This window comes from Myotis myotis, unplaced genomic scaffold (genome assembly GCF_014108235.1).
Source record: "Myotis myotis isolate mMyoMyo1 unplaced genomic scaffold, mMyoMyo1.p scaffold_m19_p_5, whole genome shotgun sequence".
In the NCBI taxonomy this organism is placed as follows: domain Eukaryota; kingdom Metazoa; phylum Chordata; class Mammalia; order Chiroptera; family Vespertilionidae; genus Myotis; species Myotis myotis.
In genome coordinates, this window is record NW_023416357.1 from 71,723,207 (window position 1) to 71,739,863 (window position 16,657).

Below are 16,657 nucleotides of genomic sequence, written 5' to 3' on the forward strand. Positions count from 1 at the left end.
CTTGAGTTTCCAGGCCTTATGATACAGTAAGGCATCCTTCATTTGTCCTCCCAGCACTGCCAACCACCTAACCCTTTTTCCTCTTCTGGGTTCTGAGGAAGACTGGGAATTAAGCTGTCCCATGGCAGTGGAATGTGGCCTTTGGAATATGTGGGCCAGGTTTTGTTTTTCCTGTCCTATTGTTTTCCTACATATATTTGGAGGTTAAGTGGCTATGAAGTTACAGTGTCCTTAGTATCTACTCTTTGTAGATAATTTATAAGATATTATACTAAGGAAATATCGGCATTGGTAGTACTTTAATTTTGAACACTAGAGGCCCGACACATGAAACTCGTGCAAGACTAGGCCTTCCTTCTTCCGGCTGCTGGCACCGGCTTCTCTCTGGCACTCGGGACCCAGGCTTCCCTCACAGCCCCGGCTTCGTCTGGAAGGGCGTCTGGAAGGATGTCCGGTCTAATTAGCATATTATGGTTTGATTATTATAGATAGTTTTGAAGGTTTATGTGTGTGTTTTGGTTGAGTTGTTTGTATTTGGTATGTGTGACCTGAAGTTACTAGCGGTTGCCAATTCATTTTCATTCAATAGATATGTGTTGGAGACCCACTATATTACAGGCACTGGAAGTACAGCTTAGTTTAGTGTCTCCACTGGCAAATAATCCATAGTTATCAGTCAACAGGGATTTGTGAATGTCAAGAAAACACAAATATAAGATATCTTCTCTGTTCCAAAAGACAGTTTTTAGATTGGGGGACTGATTATTTCTGAATCATGTGTTTAAGAAGTAGGAGCCAAACTGAGACAATTAATTTGGGGGAAGTAGTGATGTGAGCATGTGGACAGTGAAATGTCACTTTTGGATAGTAATATCCACAGACAATACCTGTGGAAAAAGAAAGTCTGCTAATAAAACTTTGCTTATCCTAACATAGATTCTTCATGGGGAGCAGTACTTGGAGTTGTATAAACCACTTCCCAGAACAGGTGAGTTCTTGATATACTGATTCCTGTAACCACATCATAATTTTATTTTTTTAACTAACCTTCCAAACTGTGTCAGTGTGTTAAATTGGCATAGAGAGACCTAAATAAAGCTTATCACAAGTTATTTATGCGCTTGTCAGCGATTAGACTAGGTTGCTATTAACTAGTACCTGTTTTGATTACCTTAAACTTTGTCCTTTAATAATTTCCTTTAGTAAATTACTTCAAAATGCTAATAATTTATTTCTGTTGATGTATGTGTTATTAACAAATGAAAGGAACATTTTTGTGCATGTGTTCTAACATGGTGATTGTGTACAATCAGTTATGATTCCTATTAACATGGTTCTTCATTCTTTTCTCAGGTATTTATATTGGTGCTGATTTTCATAAAGCAGACCATGTTAAAAGATACAGAATTTTTTGTATCTTTAATCATCTATTTTTCTCAATAATATCTTACTTGTTCATTTCACTTTATATAATGTAGAAGTCAACAAGTAGCTAGAATCCTACTTTAACTCTTTCCTCAGTATTCTTATTTTACTAAAGAAATGATGAGATTCTTATTGCTTAAGGCTGAGTAGCTTTTTTTCAGTGTTAGTGGTACAGCTTAAGTTTCACACAGTCCTTTTTATCAGTTGTAGTGCACAGTATGTGGTGATTGTGTTTATCAAATATCTGCTGTAAGGCGCAGTATTCGGTTTTAGATAATTTTGTAATCTGGCTGCACATCAAAATCACCTGTTATTACATTATATTACCTGTAACTACTTGTAATAAACATTATAGGTGAAACATACATGATACCATTAGAACTTAAAATAGAAGGTTTGGACATTATTGGGTTGGTAATGAAAGTGTTCTCTAAGGAACTGATATGAAGAGAGATTTTAAAGGAAGATTTCAGCTAGGTATGAAGTGAGGCAAAGAAGGAAGGAAAGAGCTTTCCAGACATCCAAGGGCCTGTGTAAAGGCTCTTGAAATATGAGAAGCATAGATAATGGAGGAGTAAGGAAGGCCAGGGTGGCCGGAGCCTGGTGGTGGTAGCAGGGAATAGTATCACACAGATCATGTTAGGGAATTTTGTATTTATCACAATTTTATATTTATGGGACTGGTGGGGAGAGATAGTGGTGGTGTTGGGAAAAGCACTTTATTACATTGTCAGATTTGACTTTGTGAAAAAATCACCTGACATGTATGGAGCATGTTTTAAAGTTGGTCAGAGTGGATGTGCAGGCACCTCATTAAAAGTCTGTAGTGGTACTTCAGATGAAATGATGGTAGCTTGCACTAAGGTGGTAGAAGGATGGAAACAAGTGGGTGGGTCAGAGAGATTTAGAAAAGTGAGAAATCTGGATGTCATCCTTGGCGTCTCTTTTACCACCTTTCACATCCAGACACTTACCAAGTTCGTTGGTCCTCTCCCTTTGGTACATCTGAATCCTATTTCTGCCCACCTCCACTTCTACTTCTTGGTTTAGTCTTAATAGCGGTTCTCAAACTGTGGGTCGCGACCCCTGAAATACATCCTGCATATCAGATATTTACATTACGATTCATAACAGTAGCAAAATTACATTTATGAAGTAGCAACGAAAATAATTTTATGGTTGGGGGTCACCACAACATGAAGAACTATATTAAAGGGTCGCGGCATTAGGAAGGTTGAGAACCACTGGCCATTTTCTCCTGTTCTCTTAAGTATTCTCTCTGTCTTGTTCCCTTGAGATTTATTCACCTCATTGCAGCCGTAATGTTATTTCTGCAATGCAGATGTGTTTGTAACTTCCCTATTAAAACCCCAGACTTAAGGATGAAGTACAAAATTTTAGTAGAATCCATCTTCTACCATTCTCCGCATACTCAAGTGTAGACACTACTTAGACTCTGTGAGTCAGGGGTGATGCTCAAGTTTCTGGCTTGCGCACCTTGGTGGGTAGTACCATTCATTTACATAGGGAACAAAAGAGAAAAGCAGGTTTGAGAAAAAGATGAGTTCACCCCCAGACAATGATGATCCATCAAGACATTGCCGTGATGGAAAGAAGAGTCTGTAAAAGTACAGAGTGATTAGAGAGAAACAGTCTCATTGAAGCCAATAGAGTAGAGATTTGAGAAGGAATGTTGTAAATGGCACTGTTCATATCTTTAACAAATGTTTGTTGAATGATTGAAAAGTATTATTTCTTAAAACCTAATTTATCAGAATTACTGATTCAAGTTTAGTGACTCAAGTGTTCTGACTGCCTCTAATGTTGAATTATTTAACGTTATAATGAAAATAATTTAAATTATAATTTTTAGTTTTGCTGAATTTATAATAGTGGAAATTATGTTAAATTCTCTCATGTCTTAATATAATAACTTATTATTTTTAACACAGTCTACTTACTTATGGTCTTTAAAACAGTCTATTTATTTATTTTACTTTTCATTTTAGGAACATTAAGGAATGAAACAGTTGTTGCTGATGTCTTAGATAAAGGATCCGGTTTAGTAATTCTTATCGATGGTAACTAATTTCCAGTTCTTATAATAATATTGTTAGATTGATAGGTTTTATATGTAACATAGTACTTCACCATAAAAGTGATTAGTAAGAAGCTGTTTTAGAAAATAAGGAAGAAGGGTAGGAAGGAGTAGATTAGGATAAGGGTAGGGAGAGCGGGCCCCTTCAGGGAATTTGAGAAGATGCAAACAAAACACGGGAGGACTGTGGCTGGTTTGGAGAACATAAGGAGAATCATACTTGCTGGAGTTAGTTTTGTACAGGAAGGAATCCATAGACAGCCCTCTGTTGGTAATTAGGCGATATTGTAGAAATTGTTTTCTTTGTTAGCTCTTTGGAACTTGGAACATATTTGACCCCTGGATCACTCTTCTAAATGGGGTTTGGTCCCTAAACTTGCACTTTCAAGCCTATTGAACTCATAATGGGGTTTAAACATTATAGCCACATCTTATTTGTAGTGGAAAAAAGATTATAGTAGTTTAATAAATGTTGAAATACTAATAATTAAACATAAGCTACAGATAACACTGCTTAAAATTTATTTATTTTAAAGTTTAAGAACAAAATAAATATTTATTGTCAAAAATTTTTGGGAATAAAGGACAGCAGAAAGTTTAATATTATCTGATATTTGGAATATAGGCGGTACCATTTTTGTTCTAAACACATAGGAGGTTATACTGTATTTGCTGTTTTGGACTTGCCTTGTTTTTACTTAATAATATATTGAGAACATTTTGATGCTCTTAAATACTCTACTACATTGTTTTTGTCAACTCAGTATGTCATCATATGTTGATTATCTTTCCTTTTCCCCTTCCTCTCTTTCTTCCTCTATTTCTCTTTTTTAGATTTTCATATTTTATTGTCATTCCAGATGTTGGCCAGTATTTGGCTGTAATTCCCCCAGTTATCTTTTAGTCTTCTCGCCATCCTACCAAATGTAATATACCACAAAAATTCTGCAGTAACCTTAGCTTTAATTTTTACTATTTTCTCTTGACTGACTCCATTTATTTAACTATAGCTTGGTAATATGTAATAATGTATTAGAATTTGTAGATAAGTATAAATGAAATAGAATATCCAGTTTCTTATTTAATAAACAAAAATTTTTATTTTAAATACAAATTACTTGCCGAAACCGGTTTGGCTCAGTGGATAGAGCGATGGCCTGCAGACTGAAGGGTCCCGGGTTCGATTCCGGTCGGGGGCATGTACCTGGGTTGCGGGCATATCCCCAGTAGGAGATGTGCGGGAGGCAGCTGATCGATGTTTCTCTCTCATCGATGTTTCTGACTCTCTATCTCTCTCCCTTTCTCTCTGTAAAAAATCAATAAAATATATTTAAAAAAAAATAAATAAATACAAATTACTATGACCTTTTTATTTTTTGTTATAATTGGATTTTTTCTTTAATGCAGTTCAAAATCATGTTCCTAGTTTTCTAGAGCTAGAAACACAGATAATACTTAAACTCTCAGTAGGAAATGAGTCAGTAGAAAGAGGGACAGCTGTCTTACATTTATTTATTACTTGCTTACCTGTTTACTAACTTGCTCACTTGTCATTTAGTCATTGAATCGTTAATTAATTTAATAAACATTATCAGGTGCCTCTTTTGGTCCCAGGTACTATTCTAATTGCTGGGAATATGATGATGAGCAAAATAACCATGATCCCTCCCTCCTGCAGCTTATACTTTCAGTCTCACTTATTTCCTCTTTTACATTTCAGGCTCTTTTTGAGTGCTTTGGCAGAATGTGTGAAAGTCTGAGTGTGAGGTTACCTGCGCTTTATAGAGGGATTGCTTGAAATGTTTGAGGTGGAACGAATTAACTATGAAAGTTGAGAAGGTTTAGAAAGAGGGGAGAGAATCTACTATTTTATAGTCAAGTAAGGGTTGGTGAACATCCTCTTCTGTCTGTCTTCCAGAAACTGGTGAATTAAAATGAATGTCTCGTAACCAAGCTTAGACATCTTTAAATTATAAAACCTTTCAATAATTGGATTTTGTTTTTTAACTTTTAAAGGAATTGTTGATCATATATTGGTTAATTAGTTATGTCTTTTGACAACTTAAAGCATTTTTTTTCATTTACTTTTCAGTCTATTCTTATTCTGGGAAGGAACTTATATGTTATAATCAGTTCTCCCTATTCCTTGTTGGCTCTGGAGGCATTGGTGGAAAACGGACTTCAGATAAAGTCAAGGTAGACTATGACTTTATAAGTAAAGTATATGTGTAGTTAAGGATCCTGATCTGTATCTTAAATTTACCATTTTACCACGTGTGTAATTTCATGTAGTAGAGGCTCAGTAATCCACACTTCTTTGAATCAGCATATGTTCCTTGGATTTGAAATGCTGTTTATGTTTGTATAGTTTAATATATAATATACGTTACATATAGCAAAGTCTGGCTGAGATAAGTATAATGTACCTGAGATAATTATGGGTATGCTTTTACTTTCTTATACAAACTTTGTAGCACCCAAAAGTCTTTAGAAAAGCTTAACACATACAAGAGACTCTTGTGGAAATTAAAATATTCATTCATTAAATGGCTTTAGCATTTCTCTTATATAAGACAATTCTAGTTATTCTCTAGTCCTCAAATTCTATTTAAAAACATATTTATTTTAAAATGTTTTAGAACTTGTATTTCATACTAATTTAACCTAGACTTCTAATTTATGTGAGGTAATAAAGTTATACTGTAATAAATATTCTTCTGGAATAGATAAAGTATTATTAAAGCAACATTGACAGACTGCTTCTGGAATGATGGTGTGCGAGTTCCTTTGACCCTTTCCCCAGTGAAACAATCATAACTGGTAAAAATTATGTAAAAAAAAAAGAAAGTTTAAAGTTTCTGGGAATTGTTTTAAGGGAATTAGCAAATGAAGAAATATCTATTCAAAATCTCTATCTTGGTAAGAACAGTGAGAATCTGGCATTTGAGCCATGATTCTCTCCTTCCTTTCTCTCCCTGGTTCAGTGTGGTAGAAGCTTCACTTCAGGCAGGTGCAGCCAAGACCCAGATCCCTCTGCCCTAGTGGAAGAGTACTAGAGAGAACCACAGAATGAGACAGCTTAGTGGAGTCCTCATGGGTTCACATCTCTAAGACTGGCCCCAAAGACTAACTACCCCTGTAAAGACGCCTGACTGTAATTGGATCAGACCTTGGAGCAATTTGTGCCCCAAAGCATTGTTGAAAATAATAGAGCAGTCATCTAGCAGCCAGTGGAGCCCATCAGCTGGGTGTGATTCCAAAAGAGGCAGACAGTTTAGCATAGAGAGCCCTACTAAAACCACTGTCACCCCAGGGCAAGCTGCACCCTCTGAGGAGCAACATCAGGGCTGCACACTCTGGGAGAAATAGACTTAACTAAAATAATTTAGCCAAGTCATTAAATAATTAACACGTTAATAATAACAAGCTGTGAAGGGGAGGGTGATTAGTATCCAGAGTTACTACAATACGTAATCTAAAATGTCCAGTTATCAGCAGAAAAATAGGACATGAAAGAAACAGGAGAGTATGACCCATGGATAAGAAAAACAAAGCAAAATAAAACTGGCAACAGAAATCACCTGAGAGGATTTAATAACAGATAGAGACTTCAGAGCAGCTATTATATATTCAGAGAACTAAAGTAAACCCTGCTAGTAGAAGTAATGTATGATGACATGATTCATCAAGTAGAGAAAAGTCAATAAATAGAAAATATATAAAAAAAGAACCAAATAGAAGTTCAGCAGCTGAAAGTACAATAACTGCGATGAGGAATTTACTAGAGGGTCTCAACAGTAGATTTGAACTGGCAAAAGAAAGAATCAAAAAGGTTGAAGATCTATCTATTCCACCTATCTATGAGTATGTGTCAGAAGAACAGAAAAAGGTGAAGGGAAAAAAGGAATGAAAAGCCTCAGAGAAACATGGAATACGGTCAAGTAGTGGGAGGAGCAGAATGAGAGGAGGGAAAGAAGCAGAAAAAAATAATTGAAGGAATAATGCCTTTGATGAAAAACAATCTACACATCCAAGAAGTTCAACCAACTCCAAATAGGCTATAAATGCAAAGAGATCTATACTCTTAGTAAAGTGCATTTAAAGATTAAATCAGTTTAGATGTGAATTGTCTAATTTTTATATCTATCCTCATCTTTTGCATTTGGAAAACAATCTTTACCTTTTTCTTCTCCGTGGTCTAGAGAATGGATCTGGTTATATAACTCCTTTCATTAAACAGGGAAATCATAATGTAGAGGAAGCTAGCAGTCATGAAATTGTAAACATTATCTCCTGAACATAAAGTATTAAAAAAAAAACTTGTTATCCAACTTGCAGATTTTATTATATTAAAACATAGTTGGTTATCAAATACCGGTTTGGGTTAAGAGAATAAAAGTTACTTTGTTGGTATTTAACATACAATATTTTTCTTTATTTCAGGAAGCTGTAGCCATACCTAATAGACATCCTGATGCTGTACTTACAGACACCACCTCACTTAATCAGGTAAGATTGTATTTTTTTAAAGTGTTAAATCCACCTGACTGCTGACACTTTTTAATTTATAACTCTTGACACCTTATAATTTTCTGAGCCTAAAAGTAGTGCCTGTGTCCTTCAACATAATAAAAAATATATAAAATACTTGTTTGGTTAGAATTCATTCTTTCTAAATTTTTACTTACCAATTTTTTCTTTACTAGGTATCAAAATATAATATAAAATGGCTTTTCCTTAGTCTCTTCAAAGAGCATCGTGCTTTGTTGGCGATGGAGCGCTTGCCTTAGGAAGACTGCCATGCTTACCAGTGAAGAATTTCATAAGAGCTTTAGAGGGCAGGATAGAAAGAATAAAAAGGCAAATTTTAGTCATCCTTTTCTCCTTTGGGAAGGGAAGCTGAGCTGCATTGGTTGGAATCAGATTATATTATTCTAACTTTAGCAGACAGGCAAAATAAAGCATCTTAGAAGGGGTAGGTGATTTAATCTCTTTTGTTTGACATAAATAATTTGTTCTCTGATGGTAGATATAAAATGCCTTATCAGGTAACAAATTCTGTGAGCATGTAAAGATTTATTTAAGAAACAAAAAGTAGCCACAAAGAGGAGAAAAACAACTTTGTTTTTGGGAGACCTGAAGATTCTTCTCTGTAGTGGCCCGGAGACTAACCATGCAGAGATACAATAGAATAGGCAAAGCTCCGAAGTTATGCTGTGAATGAGCATGTAATGACAGCAAATTATTTATAAAGTTCTCTACTTTTTGATGCTAATTTTGATATACTGGATATGAGCACTTCTTCAGGATTTATGTTTTCTGGCAGATAGAAATACAATTTCATGAGCCAGAAAGAATTAAGGTTGGTACATAATTGTATTTTTTTTTTCTGCACTATATAATCGGATGATGGAGAGAACAATATTTTTTTTCTTCAAATTAGTTTTTGCCTTTAAATGTTTCTGTAATGTCTGTTTCTAATCAATTTCTTAAGAATGTTCAATTAAAGCTTCATAGTGAAATCAATTTTTTTAGGGCACTAAAGAACAGAAAAGCTTTAAGGTTTCACAGTGCAGAAAAACCACAAATGCTCTTTTATTATTCTTGGGTTACTGAAATAATAAAATGTATCTGCTTTAGATAAGAAAAACTAAATAGTTTCCAAGGCTTGAATTTCTACACACAGTAGAGGAATTTTTCTTCTTTTACTTTTTCAGACGAGTAGAACTTTTTGTTAGCTTTTAGCAGCGTTGGCTATTTTGCTGCATGACAAATATTAAGTTGACAAATATTTTTTGTATAAATAATGAGCTCTCATCGTTTGTCAGAGATTCCTGACCATTTTGCATTTGATTTAAAACACTCTGTTTAGAAGGTTGGCATACATTTTGCTTTGTTAGAAAAGGCTGTAAACATTTACCTTATCTTTATTGTGTTTTAATGAGAGTAGATTGATGGATTTCTTTTTGTGAATTTCTTCTTAAGTAGTGGTAAAGAGTGTTATAGATATAGTTCTTGGCACCCCTTCTTATTATTTGACAATCCTTCTCAACTGATTTCAATGTCAGGTGTTACAAAAATTTGCTGTAGAATTAATTTTTTTTGTTAGAAATAGTTATTTGTTTTTTAAAAAATATATATTTTTATTGGTTTCAGAGAGGAAGGGAGAGGGAGAGAGTGATAGAAACATCAGTGATGACAGAGAATCATTGATTGGCTGCCTCTTGTACACCCCCTGCTGGCGATCGAGCCCGCAACCTGGGCATGTGCCCTTGACTGGAATTGAACCTGGGACCCTTCAGTCCACAGGCGGATGCTCTATCCACTGAGCCAAACCAGCTTGGGCTAGAAATAGTTATATTTTAATCAAAGCTTCAATTAGGTACATTATAATGCATTTCATATACAATAACCAGCCCTATTTCCTGTTTTTCTTTTAATGTGTTCTAAGAAAGCACTGGAAACTAGTTACATTTATAATTCTTCTCTGCACAGGCTGCTCTGTACCGCCTCAGTGGTGACTGGAATCCATTACATATTGATCCTAACTTTGCTGGTTTAGCAGGTGAGTTGCTAAAATACGTGCCAATGAAAAAAATATTAGCTCAGTTATCTAAATAAGACTTAAAGACATTGCTACTATGACTTGTAGTTTAAGTAACATTTTAAAAATAGCCCTCTCATAATACTTTTATGCAAAGGATATTGAAAGGTAGGAATAGTGTTCCGAAAATGGTGTACTTGAAATTGAGATTATGGTGGAAGGAAGCTCCTGCTAGTGCAAGGTCTAGGATAGGACCATGTGAGTTAGTGTCTGAGTTATCATTAAGGTCAAGGTCATTGGAGGAGAGAGCAAGAAACTAAAAGGTTTAGGGAAAGATTATCTATATACATGGATATTGAAATCATCATGGATGATTTTGTGGTTATAACCAAGCTAAACAAAACAATGCTTTGTGTTCCCGTATCTCTAACATTCCTTATTTTTTTCTTTATTTCACAATTTTCATCCAGGAGGTATTATTTATAGAATATTTTCCATGTTGCTTAAAATAGAAGGTATAATTCATTCTAATGTAGTTTGAAGATTATGTTTTTGAAATCCTAAATTATGCTTGGTTTTTAAACATGAAATGTGTACATATCTAGCTAAACTCTCTTTGTAGGTTTCAACAAGCCCATATTACATGGATTATGTACATTTGGATTTTCTGCCAGGCATGTTTTGCAGCAGTTTGCAGACAGTGACGTGTCAAGATTTAAGGCAATTAAGGTACACGCATATTATTGCATAATTTGAACATTAGTTATGCTTTTTTTTCATTTTTAGAGAAAAAAACAAGTTTTAGAGACTTTTTAAAAAATAAGTACTGTACTGAAGTAATAAACATTTTTATTACATTGACTTGGCAGTTAACACATTTTCTCTTTGTAGCTAAAACTACCTCTATTACACATTTTTCATGTAAGGGTATCATATACAGTTATAATTTTTAACATATTAATCAGATTGTTTTATAAAATAATTTGCATACATATATTAGTATATATGCTTTAAGAAAAACTTGAGATTCACCTTAAAATTTTTTTCACTGTTTTGTAATTTGACATTAATTTAATTGAAAATGTTAAATGGCTGCATTTGAACTCTAATAAACATACACCTACATCAATATGATGGTAGCATTTAGTTTTTGTACTTTTAAGTGGTTTCAAGTTTTCATCCATTATAAATTACAAAGAAAACTATCTCTGAACAATATCTTTGCATAAGTGTAAGTCAAAGGATACACTTTTAAAAAAGTGTAGTACAGTATAAAATAGCTCCCAAAGCTTTTATCAGCTTGTGTTCCATGTAATATTGAAAATTCATTTTTTTGATGCCTTGCCTTTGATAATACTGGTTATTCTCATGCTTTTGATTTTATTTTAACGGTTTTAGTGGTTATCTACATAGAACTACTTAATATAATTATGTTTCTGTTTCTTGGTTTGCCAGGATTAAACACTACTTATTGACTCTGTACTTTGAAACACAAAGAATTGGCTTATATTAACTATATTCTTTCTCTACTTATTTTATCATATTATTTTTATTGCTTTATAAGATTAACTATCTTTAAAACCTGTCTTTTCTTCCTTGTATGCTCTTTGACTTCCCTCACAATTTTTTCTCACAAGTAGAAAAGTTGCATTTTGAAATATTTTCAACCCCAAAACTCATTTTTTTGAAGGCTCGTTTTGCAAAACCAGTATATCCAGGACAAACTCTAAAAACTGAGATGTGGAAGGAAGGAAATAGAATTCATTTCCAAACCAAGGTATGAATATTGATTTTGTACCCTCTTCACTCTGTCCTATAATTTTGTTCCATATTAACTTTTTTTTTTGGCGGGGGGGTTATTACCAAAACAAAAAAAGAGACAAAAACCTATAAAATCTTTGTATAATCAGTGGTAACTTTTATTTAGAAATAAGATGCCTATGTACCTTGTTTTTTATTTTGTTTTATTTTTAACTAGAGGTCTGGTGCACAAATTCGTGCACGGGTGTGGTATGGCCGGCCAGCCCCAATAGGGACCCATTGGGCTGGGATGGCAGAGGGGAGGGGCCGTGGGCTGTTGGCTGGCCAGCCCCAACCCCAGTCGGGGTGTTGGGGGCCGATCGGGGCCTGGATCAGGCTGGTTGACTGCCGCATGCGCGTCATAGCCACCTATTGTTCCGGTTGTTCTGGTTGTTCCGCCATTCTGGGTGCTGGGCTTTTATATATATAGACTAGAGGCCCGGTGCACAAAAATTTGTGCACTTGGGGGGAAGGGGGGGTCCCCTCAGCCCGGCCTGTGCCCTCTCGCAGTCTGGGACCCTTCGGGAGATAACGACCTGCTGGCTTAGGCCTGCTCCTGGGTGGCAGAGGGCAGGCCCAATCCCTAGGTGCAGCCCCTGGTCGGGCTCAGAGCAGGGCCAGTTGGGGAGTTGGGGCGCCGCCCCCTGTCATGCACAGAGCAGGGCGGATCGAGAGGTTGCGATGCCACCCCCAGTCACGCTCAGGGTAGGGTCGATTCGGGGGTTGGGACACCGCCCCGTCACACTCAAGTCAGGGTCGATGGGGAGGTTGCGGTGCCACCCCCTGTCACGCACAGAGCAGGGCCAATCAGGGGGTTGGGGAGCTCCCCCCTGTCACTCACAGAGTAGGGCCTATAGGGGAGTTGGGGCACCGCCCCCTGTCACACACAGAGCAGGGCGGATCAGGGGGTTGGGGCGCCGCCCTCTACCACCCACAGAGCAGGGCCGATCAGGGGGTTGGGGCGCCACCACTGTCACACTCAGGGCAGGGCCGATGGGGAGGTTATGGCTCTACCCTGTCACACACAGAGCAGGGCCCGTGGGGGGGAGGGGGAGGTTGGGGCGCCACCCTCTATCACCCACAGAGCAGGGCCCGTGGGGTGGGGGGGCACTGCACCCTGTCACACACAGAGCAGGGCCGATCAGGGGGTTGGGGAGCTTCCCCCTATCAGGCACAGAGCAGGGCTGATGAGGGGGTTGGGGCGCCTTCCCCTGTCATGAACAGAGCAGGGCGGATAGGGAGGTTGTGGCCCCGCCCCCTGTCACACATAGAGCCACAGGGCAGTCAGGGGGTTTGGGCACTGCCCCCTGTCATGCTGATCCCGGTGCCGGGAGGCCTCCTGGCTCTGCTGATCCTGGTGCTGGGAGGCATATTACCCTTTTACTATATAGGATAGAGGCCTGGTGCACGGGTGGAGGCCGGCTGGTTTGCCCTGAAGGGTGTCCTGGATCAGGGTCGGGGGTCTCCACTGGGGTGCCTGGCCAGCCTGGATGAGGGGATGATAGCTGTTTGCAGCTGGTCACACACCCTTCAGGGTGGGGGTCCCCACTGGGGTGCCTGGCCAGTCTGGGTGAGGGGCTGAGGGTTGTTTTCAGGCTGGCGGGTGACTGAAGCTCCCAACTGCTCCTTTTTTTCTTTTTTTTTTTTTTATTCTGGGCCAGCTTTAGCGCTGGCTCCAGCTCTGAGGCCTCTGCTGCTGAAAGCATGTATCTGGTTTATTTGTGTTCTATAATTGAAACACTGTATCAACTCCAGCTCTGAGATCCCGGGTCGCTGAAAGCAGGTTTCTGGGGTTTTGTTTAGCTTCTATATTTGTAACTATGTTTCAAACTGCCAGCTCAGAGGCCGGCAAGGCAGGCGGGGAACATTGGTTTCCTCCGTCACTGAAGCAAGCAAGCCTCATGTTAGTTTCAAGCTGCCTGGCTGCCGGCTGCCATCTTGGCTGGCAGTTAATTTTCATATCGCCCTGATTAGCCAATGGGAAGGGTAGTGGTTGTACGCTAATTACCATGTTTCTCTTTTGTTAGATAGGATAACTGGTTCCTGTATGTGTAGCAGTGACAAAGCTGTTCTGAAAATGCTACCAACCCTATCTTTTTGGCTCAAACAGTTAGGTTGTCCAATTGTAATCTTCAAAAAATTAAAGACGTGGTTCTCAGAGAGATTTAAATGAAAACATAACATAAATGTATTTAATTTCTTAATGAGGGAACTAATAAGCAAGATGATAAAACTGGTTCAAAACAGAATTAGAACAACAGTGTGTTGTCCAATAGGAAATGCATTCTAAAATAATTTTACTGATTTAGAGAAAAAACTAGTTAATGTACTAAAGAATAATCCTCTATAAAAATAAAAGCATAATATGCTAATTAGACCAGACGTCCTTCCGGGTGAAGTTGGGGCTACAAGGGAAGCTTGGGTCCCAGGTACCTGCCGGTGGCCAGAGGGAAGCCTGGGTTCCAAGTGCTGGAGGGAAGCCCGGGTCCCGGGTGCCAGAGGGAAGCTGGTGCTAGCAGCCAGGAGAAGGAAGGCCTATGCTTGTACGAATTTCATGCAGCGGGCCTCTAGTATATAATAAAAGGGTAATATGCAAATCGACAGAACGGCGGAACGACTGGTTGCTATGATGTGCACTGACCACCAGGGGGCAGACGCTCAATGCAGGAGCTGCCCCCTGGTGATCAGTGTGCTCTCACAGGGGAAGCACCACTCAGCCACAAGCTGGGCTGCAGTGCTAAGGATGTCCGACTGATGGCTTAGGCAGGGAGTGGGTCTAAGCCAGTGGTCGGCAAACTGTGGCTCGCGAGTCACATGCAGCTCTTTGGCCCCTTGAGTGTGGCTCTTCCACAAAATACTGACTTCTGCGCATGGGCCATGAAGTTTCAATCGCACTGTACATGCGTGCCCGCATGTGGTATTTTGTGGAAGAGCCACACTCAAGGGGCCAAAGAACGGCATGTGGCTCACGAGCCGCAGTTTGCCGACCACTGCTCTAAGCCATCAGTCAGACGTCCCCCGAGGGCTCCAGGACTGCTAACGGGCACAGGTTGGGCTGAGGAAACCCTCCCCGCCGAGTGCACGAGTGTCGTGCACCAGGCCTCTAGTAAAACCATATCCTTTATGGTTATGGTTTCTACTGGACAAAAATCACATGTATCTTAATCACACAGAAGTCCACAAAGTAACACTTTATGTCACGAGTCAGACTAATTATAAATAACAAGACAAATAAAAGTGTATTTCCCTATAGAGTTAAGTAATTTTGGGATGAGGCTGTTAAGCAGTGCCCCAGTAAAATACTAAAAGGACATGCAACCTTCCTTTTACTTACAAGTGTTTTAAAGGTCATTTTTGTTAACACAGTTGACCGGCTGATACTTTTTGGCCTGATCATGTACCAATATTGCATAGATGACTTGTGTTGAGTAGCTTAAATACCACCACTAATAATAGTAACAACTTCCAGTTATTGAGTTCCTATAAGCAGGCTATACCATTATCTCTAATATACAGTGATTAGATGTGCTCTTTTTTATTAGTTATATATAAGAATTATTCCTCTGTCCCTTCCTCCCTTCCTCCTTCTCTCCCTCCTCCCTTTTTTCTTTCCTTCCTATTGTATTTTAAGAAACATCTTAAACTAATGTTCCAAATGATATGCTTGGCTTGGTTACAAGAAAGTAATTTACTAAAGTGTATTTTGTTTATAAATTGTCTTTTTCCATACCTTTCGCTGATATAATTTGAAATAAAATGAACAAATTTGAAAGATCTTTTTTTATGAAGTAGTCAAAGAATAATGATCTTGATAGTTAAAAATCAGTTTTGATAAATGCTACCTTAATTTTTAGATACTTTCCTATACATTTCTAGCAGTTCCATAATTTTATGAAAGAATAGCCATTGAAATAATTTTATATAAAGTATTAAGAATTAGAATTTGAGTTCCTGTAATGAATATTTTGATAAAAGGCTACTTAACCATTTAGTTTGTGCTATGTATACTTCCTATTTGCAATAAGAATTAGAATTAATACTTTAAAAAGACCAGTATTAACAGAAATATACTTTGATTACCTCTACCTCATGTGGATATTGTGCCATGCCTCCTGCCTTTCAACAATTCAGTAATTCTCATTTTGGTTTCCATTAGACACACAATTGTGTGTTTTTAAAAGTCCCCCAAGTACCAGTGCCCAGGCTGCACCCCAGATTATTTAAATTGGAATTTTTGGAGATGGGACCTACTCAAACATATTTTTTAAAGGGTTCCAGTTGATTTTACAGTTAGGTTAATAACAGTAGTATTAATAAATCAGTAAGTCTTCATATTTATTCATCTTGACATTTAATTTATGAACTTATCATTTAATTTGGATTATTTTCTTTTTTATATGAGGGGAAAAGAGTAAATTTTCTTTAAATAACTTTATATTTCACATGAAATGTTTGCATTGGAATTATCAGAGTGAACTGGTTTATTTTTCCTTTTTGTACCCCTTATAAGGCCCAAGAAACTGGAAACATCGTCATTTCAAATGCATATGTGGATCTTGTGCCAACATCTGATGTTTTAGCTAAGACACCTTCTGAGGTAGGTTATGAAAATTGGTATCCAAGCCACCTCCTAATTTCTGAATGAATTTCTGTTGAATTACTTTAAGAATGTTCAGCCTACTTTTGAAAATTAAGAGTTGTGAAAGATTCTTAATTCTTGAACTAAAAGACATCGATTCAAAACTGCTTAGAATAAAAAGAATCTTTTGACAACAAGTACATTTAAAAAA

General features: G+C 37.6%; 1 protein-coding gene across 1 annotated transcript in view; it reads left to right on the forward strand.

Annotated features, from left to right (window-relative positions):
• HSD17B4 (hydroxysteroid 17-beta dehydrogenase 4) overlaps positions 1-16,657 on the forward strand; it is a 71,584-nt gene that overhangs the window by 38,296 nt on the left and 16,631 nt on the right. The window contains exons 14-21 of the mRNA XM_036309056.1: positions 937-988; positions 3,435-3,506; positions 5,616-5,719; positions 7,967-8,032; positions 10,019-10,088; positions 10,690-10,796; positions 11,758-11,844; positions 16,378-16,464. Coding sequence (XP_036164949.1) covers positions 937-988; positions 3,435-3,506; positions 5,616-5,719; positions 7,967-8,032; positions 10,019-10,088; positions 10,690-10,796; positions 11,758-11,844; positions 16,378-16,464 — 645 coding nt within the window. The remainder of the gene's footprint in view (positions 1-936; positions 989-3,434; positions 3,507-5,615; positions 5,720-7,966; positions 8,033-10,018; positions 10,089-10,689; positions 10,797-11,757; positions 11,845-16,377; positions 16,465-16,657) is intronic.